The 9,574-nt window shown below is 37.7% G+C and overlaps 1 protein-coding gene across 1 annotated transcript; it reads right to left on the reverse strand.

Moving 5' to 3' along the window:
- Positions 1-632: 632 nt before the first annotated feature.
- LOC146690086 (uncharacterized) lies at positions 633-6,780 on the reverse strand. The gene is made up of 9 exons (XM_085434991.1): positions 6,356-6,780; positions 5,910-6,056; positions 5,496-5,677; positions 5,116-5,252; positions 4,901-4,994; positions 4,304-4,636; positions 3,941-4,115; positions 3,727-3,851; positions 633-3,528 (listed from the first exon to the last, which is right to left on the reverse strand). Exons 1-9 carry the CDS (start codon positions 6,438-6,440, stop codon positions 3,202-3,204), a joined length of 1,605 nt encoding a protein of 534 aa, XP_085291117.1. The 5' UTR covers positions 6,441-6,780; the 3' UTR covers positions 633-3,201.
- Between the last annotated feature and the right edge of the window lie 2,794 nt (positions 6,781-9,574).

Raw genomic sequence — 9,574 nt, forward strand, 5'->3', positions numbered from 1 at the left:
AGGTCAGAAAGGTAAGAAGGAGCGAGGTTATGAATGGCCTTGAAGGTGAGCAGAGAAAGTTTGAAAATTATCCGGAATTTCACAGGGAGCCAGTGAAGTTCCTGAAGAACAGGGGTGATGTGCTGGTACACAGCACAATCTCCAGTGTTAATTCAACTCCTATAGTGTTAAAGTTAACACTTTTCCAGTGTTTATATAATTCTCACTGGTTTAGAGTTAAAGTAACACTTTGCAAAGTGTTATTATTTTAACTCCATTGTAGTGTTAAAAATATAACACCCATAGTGTTAGAATTTCACTCTGTATGGTGTGAAGTGTCTTCACTCAGAGTGTAACTACCTAACATTTATAGTGTTGTTTTAGGACACTGATAAGTGTTCACTTTTACACTGGCTTGGGTTAACTCTTTTCACTGAGGGTGTTACTACACAACAACTATGGTGTTATTTATGACACTTTTAAGTGTTTATTTTCACACTGGATTGTGTTGACTGTTTTCACTTAGAGTGTTATTCTGTAACTTTTACAGTGTTATTTTGGCACTTTAAAGTGACATATATGAGCTTTTAAATACTAGTCTGTATTAATTGTCTGAATACAAAAATGCATTAAAGTGCAATTACTGTATGACGACTGTGTTACATTCAGTGAAAATCCTTGTTAAGTCCCTTTACAGGATAAAAGGAGAAAACATAAAATTGGTCACATAAGCATTTTAATAAATATTAAATTCCAAGCACCATACAGCATATGTTCACAACAAAAATAATGGCACAATGTACAGACCATCATCATCACCATAAGCACTTTGCAAATCAAAGGGCTTGTATATTTCAATACAGTCTGCTTTAACAACATCTTTTTCATCCGTTTCAAACACTTTATAAGCATGGCAATGTTCACTGAAATTTTCAACCACAAGCTTCTGAACTATGAAGTAGGTGTGACTATTGACCAAAACTATTGTTTTTATTCTGCAAAACACCGGCATCTCATGTTCAGAACCACAACAAATGACCAATCCTGTTCTGTACTCAGTCCCATTAATGTTAACCCAATTAGCAGAGAAAGCCTCTTCTGCAACAGCAGGCAAGCCTAGGGAGATCATTTCACTATTTTCCTCACTATCAACATCAAATGATTTCAAGGGCCCATACTCAACATGGCTTAAAGGACGTCTCCCACTTGTATGCTATGGATGTTTGATGTTTTTTGGCAAGTGACACTGTGATGTTCTTAAAGTTCTTAAGGGTGTCTTTGAACACCCTATGTTTAGCCTCACCTCTCATGCTCCATACATGCAATAATGGCCCAATTTTTCTGATGCAAGTTGGGTAGTGCAACATAAAGTGGTGTTTGGGAATCATGTTCCTACCTGGATACAACAATTTGAACAAGTCATGATGTTCCATTGTTAAATGTTTTAGAAGCACAGTCATGCCATGTGTAACAGATGGAGAGAATATGATGTTAATTATTTGCAACAATAGCAATAGCATAGTCCAGTTCTGATTTCCTTCTGGCACAATATCACCAAAAATTAAAGGAATGTTTCTTATCAGACAAAGAGTCTGAATGGAGTTAAGACCTATACTATTACCACTACTGTCTAAGTTCACCCTTGTTGGACGATTTTTGCTCTCCAAGTAGCCATAGTCAAAAGCATAGATCCGTGACAAAAGAGCAGGTTTCGGCAGAAAATTGTCTGACAGATATTCCAACAGTAACTTTATCTCATATTGTGCTACCCCTTCGAGAATATCATGCATAATGTCCAAGGAAAAGTTCTGGCAAACATGAAAGAATTGAAGAGTGTTCAGTGTAGAATTCTTTCTTAAGCCAAACACATGTAGCTTTTGAGGATCAGATTGCAACTCACTGCAGTGCATTTCAAAAAGTTCTTTCCCTCGTAAGATGATCTTTGGATCATCCTCAGTATACACACTCTGTGCATCCTGTTTTGCAATTAAACACAAACGACAAAAGTAACGTCCACTGAAAGACTCAACAAAACCCAAAATTGAGTGCATCCCCAAGTTGTCCCCAGTTATCTGACATATAGTGCCATGGACCTTTTCAGATGAGAAGGGTAAATCAATGCCATGGCTCTCCAAAAACTTTATGTCATCAATCAGAGGCTGTAAAATAGGATCAAAGCCGTATTTTTTCACATCTTCTGCATGAAACAATGCAACCAAATGAATGTTCATCAATGCAGAATTTAACTTTGGAGGCAGATTTCTGAGGACAAAATAGATTGCACCAACTTTGTGAACACCACGTTTGGAACCAAGTGGATTAGCAGTCTCAAAGTCATCATAATAAAGCTGAATTTGCAAAGAAGTCTGTGGTTTTGAAAACAATGGATGAGACTTATAGTAACTCCCATCACAAAAGTCTTCATATCTGTCTTCTTTTGATACACATAGTTTAGCAAGCAGCTCGCAAATATAAGAATTGCGACATATAAATTTGATTGTTTCCAAAATTGGAATGTACACAAAAGTGTCTTTTACTGGTACCTGGTCATAAGTGCCTGATTTTTTATTTAACCTTGTATCATAGCGTATTCCTAAAGTCTTTTCCACTGGATCCACAATTCCCCATTTTTCACGGAAATATGACTTTCTTTTAGCTTCAGTGTCGAACTTCTCAACTGGATTGTCAAAAGTCTCAAGACATTTTTCCACTGGAGATCTAACAGGATTTTCTGTTGGCACAACGTTCAGTACTTTATGTTTAAACTCACAGTGCAGTCCATCTGCAAAATCTTCCAAATCACAAACAAGTGATGACACAAAACTATTTGCCAAACCACTACCATTGAGTTTACCAATAATTTTAGTGCAAATTGCTTCAGAATTTTTTTTAATTCTTTGACCTGACCCATTGTTTTCAGAACACCCAACCTCTAGGCTCTGAGTAACACTTGTTCCTGCAACTGCTATGTCTGTATCTTGTAATCTGTCAAAATCAGCTTGAAATGACTCTGAGGGTTCTGCATCACCACTTTGACAACAATCTTCATCATGAACACTATTTAAATGTTTTTTTAAACCAGAATATGTAGTGAACTGACGGCTGCAACCATCTTGTGAACAAGCCAACTTAAATTTGGTGCTTGGATAAAAACTGTGACCTAGTCGCAAATGACTTATCAAAGCCTGACTGGTGCTATGCAGAGTTTGACAGATAAAACATTTAAACATGGTTCTCATTCAACATTTTAGCACGCAACTCACGAACACGTGGTGACTCATCTGTTGAGGTGGCATCAATGTTGAATATGGTGGTCTGCACAAAACTGTAGAGATGAACCAGTGACTCGTCGTAAGATAAGTTGAACACGTAGTGGGATTTGAAAAGTTCATCAAAAGCACTGAGTGAGCTGGTGGCTTGGCAGGGGATGAGCTGTTTGTCCACTGCGATGTAGAAGGTGTCAATGCTGTTCTGGGTTCGACCAACAGCGAGGATGTATGGTTGTTTACCATCTCTTGCTTGCAAGTGTTCATCAATGCTGCAGCATGACTAAAAACAAATGAGATATTGACATATAGGCCTAGCTTATACTTGCTGAGTATGAACCATTCATTCAGTTTGACATTATGTGCCTTGCTAACTTATTACAAAATACTAAGACACATACTTCATGGAGAGGAAAACTAAAAAGTGCAAAAACTGAAAAAGTGTTTTGTAGGATTTTAAAAAGTGAGACAACATATTTACCTTGTGAAAGTGCACCATTTTGTGTGCTGCATCAGTTGGACTTATTTTGGTTCTCCTCTTTCGTCCAGCTGTGGGTGGCAAAAGTTGAAGGAGTAGCAGCAGAGAGGCCATGTCACTGTCCCAGTCTGTGTATGGTTGAATTTATAAAACAATTTCAAAATGACAGGTAAAAATAAATATTATTAAAATCAAACAAGCATGGTGCGACGCCTACCATTTGCATCACTCTCTGTTGGTTTCTCAGCAGCTTTTATCAAACAACACAGGTCAGTTGACTGAGTCAGCTGTTTGGCTTCTTTAATAACCTTTGGCTTGAATGACATGTCCCACTTCTCAAGCAACTTGGTGGCTGTTTCAGCACCAAACAGCAGCAGGAAGTCTTGATTGACCTGTTCATCATACACACAGGACATAAAGACAGTGCTCAACATTGTTTACATTGCAATGTGATTTTGACCAATATGGGATATAGCCTGACTGGGATGACCAATGATCACATCTTTTACTGTTGCCATCCACATCAGCAAAACAAAAAAAAAAGGATTAACAGTTGAAAATATCAAGTGATTTGACTTACTAGTCCTTTGACATCCAAAAAGCGTGGAAATGTTTTGAAGACATCTGCAGTTCTTTGTGGATCATGCACCAGATCCTGGCGATGTTGGAACGTCATTTTCATCTTCTGAAATACACTTGCTTCATCAGGAGAGTGAACAAGAAATGAGATGGCCTCCTTGCAGGCATCTCCATCAAGTTGCTGAGGCAATGTGGTTGCTAATCTTCTGCGCTTAGGCCCTTGTTCTTGATGCACTGGGACTTCCTTCACTGGCCGTTTGGTTGTAGACCTGGACATGGTTTTGAGGCGCCACGCTACATATCCAGTGCCTTTCACTCCATCGTAGAAATGCTCCTGTCACATTTAAACATAGATGAAAAATAAACATCAAATGCGATCTTACAGACTTTGCAGATTCAGCAAAAAGAAACCCAAGGACTATTATCATGTAACAGGTGCAATACATGTTAAACAACATCCACAATTTCAATACAGTTTTATGACAATAGTTATTACGAAAGAGGAATTAAGATTTTTCTTTTAAATCATTTAGCTGATGTAATTATTCCATGATGAAAACTAAATAATGTGCTGTTTTACAATCACTGCATGACTTACATAGCCGTTTGGAGAAAATGGATCCTTCAATGAGGGAAAGAGTGTAATTATTCCAAGGGCATATTTCTCCTTTTGCTTACGGGAGGGAATTCTGCTATAGAGGAAATACAATTGACAATGTTAAATCAGAAGTATGTGTCTTTACTGCAGTATACATTACAAGAATATTCCATATGGCCCATCTTTACTTTTTTATTAGGTACTATTACTCTTACCCATGTCTCTCAGTCATATCACTTGCCAATATGTTAACAAGCTGCCGCCGGGTGCGGTGGCTCAGTGAATTTTCGGCATTGTATTCTTCAAGAATTTCCTCTCCACCAGGTTTCCTAGTCAAGGCATTTTTAACCATCTGCTCATATAAAAGGGAAAATAATAACAATAAAAACTTGTTTGTCAGTAAAGGTGAAAGTTTAGAGGAATGTCAACAAACCTGTGAAAGACATATCTAGCAAGAAGCACTAACTTCTACTAACATTTTTTCATACAGGGCAAGTTGGGAACCACCATGTTTTGAATTTCAATTTGTATAACAATCTACAGTATAAATGGTGTCAACTCAAAAATACAAAAGACATTTTCTGTTCTCAATTACCTCTTTTGCAGCCTCTGACACAGAAACATTTGGTGCAGAACTGTCTTTGCTGGATCTACTGCGGCCTGCAGGAATGCCCTTTTCCCTGAGGTCACTGTCACTTGATGAAAGTGATATAGTGTCCGTGAGGGAAGATAATGTATCCGAGGAGGATGGTGTGGAATGAGCTAAAGGACAAAAATCTTTGGGAGAGATGATTTGGTTAACTTTCTTTAGGCTACTCCACAATGCCATTAATAACACAATTTCAATGTTCATGTTCAGACAACATTCTATACAAATATGACCCAGCCCTGTCCACTGTCATGTATATTGCATGAAGACAGGTCAATGTCATCTGCATCAAGAGCAAAAGAACTTGGCTCTACATTGAGTGGGCTATACTCTGAAAATTTAAGTTATGATAACATTTACCTTCATCTGAAATCTTTTCACGTATTGTCAGGCATAGGTCTGGTTGGGCCTCCAGTAACTCCAGAAAAATGTCTTCTTCGACAGCTGTGTCAGTTTCATCGAAAATATCAAGGTCAGCAGCATCCGGAAATCCAAACTTGGTTTTGGCTTTACAAAAAGATAAGCATAATGTCACCTAAAACGCCTGAAAAACTTTTTTAAAAACTAATTTTGACTTTTTTATTTAGCTAATATTTATTAACAGCTGTTTTACCTGTCTTTAAAATGGTTAAATTAGACAAGTCTGCAGCAACAATATAGGCCTAGGCCTACTGCTCTGTACTGTTTTTAATGTCACACATTAAAATAAAATGTGTTAACATTTAATTCGTTTTTTAAATAGATGAGATGCAAACATGATGAACTGATACATGTGCAACAAATTTTGTTCTGCCAGGTTATCTTACCTTCACTGATGAATTCTAGATAAGTGAATCCTGCGTGCAATTTAATGTACTTCTTTACATTGAGGTATTTCACTTTCAGCAACATGTCTTACAACAGCACCTGGTGGAGAGAAGGGGGCACAGAATATTTTTTACCATATATTTAAACCATAGCTTAAGTGGCAACAAATCCGGACAACTTTAAGAAAATATTAGGCTATACATTGTGTGATGATCTGTGAAGGGGTGACAGACCACTTCAACCTCAGGAACATAATTTGGCTTCCCCCTGCGCACTAAAATAGCTGAACTTGGGTACACAGAAATAGCATCCAATGAATTATCCACCCATCCACATGTTTATAAGACGACAACGGCGATCTTCTCGTCTGCACGCAGGCTAGATACTTAGTTCTGCTATGTTGCGAGTAAATCGCTGTAGCCTACTTGGGGAAAAACATCTCTGTTTAAACCATGTCAGGATGATAATCCACATAAAATTTCCTGTTGAACGCACACCTGCCTTCATCACGCTTTCACTTATGACAACAAATATCCCTTATACTGTAAATTAATGAGTGCAAGTCTTACATTTATATCGGGAGTTTCTGACACATGCACAGCCGTCTGGCTAGTTGCTACTTTGTGGTGGTTGTTTTGTGACACGACATGCTAGGATTATCAGTGGAGGCGACGTCAACGACCCTCAGTCGTTATACCGCTTTGTCTTAAACACTGGATGGTAGCCTATTTCACTAAAACTGTAGAAAAGGGGAAAATGTTCCCTTAGATTAGGCCTACTACAACATGTATGATATATCCTAACCGTTAGCAAGCAATCCATGCACAAACGCAGCGCGCCTTGCTTGGTCACTAACATCTAACAGAATTCCATAACCCCCTGCCACTTCAAAGATTTGTAGGCTAGGCTACTGCTAAACTCGCTGGTAGCACGTGTAATTAGCCTATCTTGACGCTTTCCAAAACTTGACTTGAACGTCTCCATGTGATTGTTTAGTTCACTTTTAAATAGGATATTTCTGAGGCGAATGTTCGCTTCCCTTAAAAGCAGTGGGCTAAACGCATTTGTCTTAGCTGCCAGCTAGGCTACCACAAATTCAAATTTTAACATTACATTTAACATATCCAGAGGATAGCTAACTCCTCCCTCGTTTCATTTAATAAGCATTGAACACTGGAAAGCATTTCTCTTATGACATTAGAACTAACTAGAATTGAGAATTATATTGAGCACGCATTTATTTTCGCTGCAATATTAACTTGTTATAGAGGATAGTTTAGCTACCTAAGCTAACGAATCCCATCTCTTACCGCAGAGGAATACACTCCACATTAGGAAAATATTGCATGCTTCTGATAAATAATGTTATAGGCTAGTTAGTTACAATATTTAATAATGATAAAATAACATAGGTCTTGTTGTATAGTTCTTACCTGAACAACCTCCTCGATCTTGACAGCAAACCTCTGGCGGACTCCTCATGCCCATGAGCGCGAAAAACCCGGATGTGGAAATCAACTCCAAATGAGTGTTATAGTATTGACTCTTTGAAATAACTCCGGCTACAGAGCTTTTTCAGCACCGTTAGTGTTACTGTAACTCTCAAACCAACACTTTTCAACTCGAAATTTTTAACACCAGTAATTTTAACTCACATCAACACTTCGGATTTTGCTGTGTAGGAGGGGGTTCTGGTGATAATGCGAGCAGCAGAGTTCTGAACCAGTTGAAGCTTATGGAGGGATTTTTGGGGGAGACCATGCAGAAGAGAATTGCAGTAGTCAATACGGGAGGTAACAAGACTATGTACAAGAATGGACGTAGACTGGGTGGAAAGAGAAGGAAGCAATCTGTTAATGTTACGTAGATGGAAGTAGGCAGAACGGGTGAGGTTATTGATGTGTGATTTATAGGAAAGTGAACTGTCTAGGATGACACCAAGGCTCTTTACCTGAGGAGAAGGGAAAACTGTGGAGTTATCGATAGTGAGTGAGAAATGGTTTGCCTTCAAAAGTTCTAAGCTAATCGACCTTAGTGTTCTCCTTTCTTAAAAAGAATCGATAAAGAATGGAATCGTTAAACAGAATCGAAAATGGAATCAGAATCTTGAAAATCTTATCAATACCCATCCCTAGTCACGTATAATGATGGTTTTGTAGCTGAGTTCTTATCTTCTCGCATTTCTGCAGTCACCCACTAATCTACCGAAGTTGAAACTGGATCATGTATAAGCACAGAAAACATTTTTACTACTGAAACTAATTTTTAACATATTGTTCAAACTTATATTTTCATTTACCTTGGCTATGGAATAATACTTTAATTCTTAATTATTTGAAAATAGGAAAAGCTTTGTTTTAGCACTCTGACCATAAAGCTAGATGGTTTCACAACTTCACAACTGAAAGTTTACTCACTTGCAATTGTGATGACAAGACTTCTGCTTCTCTCTACCTCACATCACCTGACAAGGTAGTGTATAGAAACACAGATAGTGTATGAAATATGCTTAGTGGGTGATGGGAATCCCCCACCCAGCAGCCTAAAGGATATTTCCAGACTGCCTAATCCAGACCTCTTTTGTTTTGGTTATTCTTTGTATTTTGGTCTTGTGATGGTGTCACAAATTCAGAAATAACCCACTTTGAACTTCTGTTTCCTCTGTTCATACATCATAGTTTGCATTAAAATAGATGTTTTTATAATATTAAAAACATTTGAAAGAGCCTTACTTTATATATTACCTGACTGCTAATTTTCACTACAAGTACTACAATACTACAGTGATTCAAAATGATTCCTATTGCTTTGGATCTGCAGAAAGTTAGGCCTAACTCACACAGTTATGAACATTAAACTCAATGAATGAAATTTGTTCAGTATTTCTTTGGTTTGGTTTTACAGAAAAAAAGAATTTAAAAAAGTAATGTAAAGTGAATTCAAGGAAACAGTGAAGGCTGTAATAATTAAGAATTTCTATTTGAACACATTATCTACTGTTCCCTGATTCAAAGCACAAGGGGTTGATTTCAGGGTAGTGATGAGGGCAATAGTAAAGAGGCATTTATGGGCAAACACAGTTTTACTTTATTTTGTTTCTTGGTTTAGTTACGACACGGATATGTGAGCAATGTTGCAATCTGAAAATATAACACTGCTTGTTTGGGCTGACTTACTCGTAAACTGCTGCTAAAACAGTAGAGACCTCGTTTTAGTCA

The sequence above is a fragment of the Copadichromis virginalis genome, linkage group LG16 (genome assembly GCF_057382275.1).
Source record: "Copadichromis virginalis isolate Kocher_CV1m ecotype Utaka linkage group LG16, C_Virginalis_male_GT1.1, whole genome shotgun sequence".
In the NCBI taxonomy this organism is placed as follows: Eukaryota; Metazoa; Chordata; class Actinopteri; order Cichliformes; family Cichlidae; genus Copadichromis; species Copadichromis virginalis.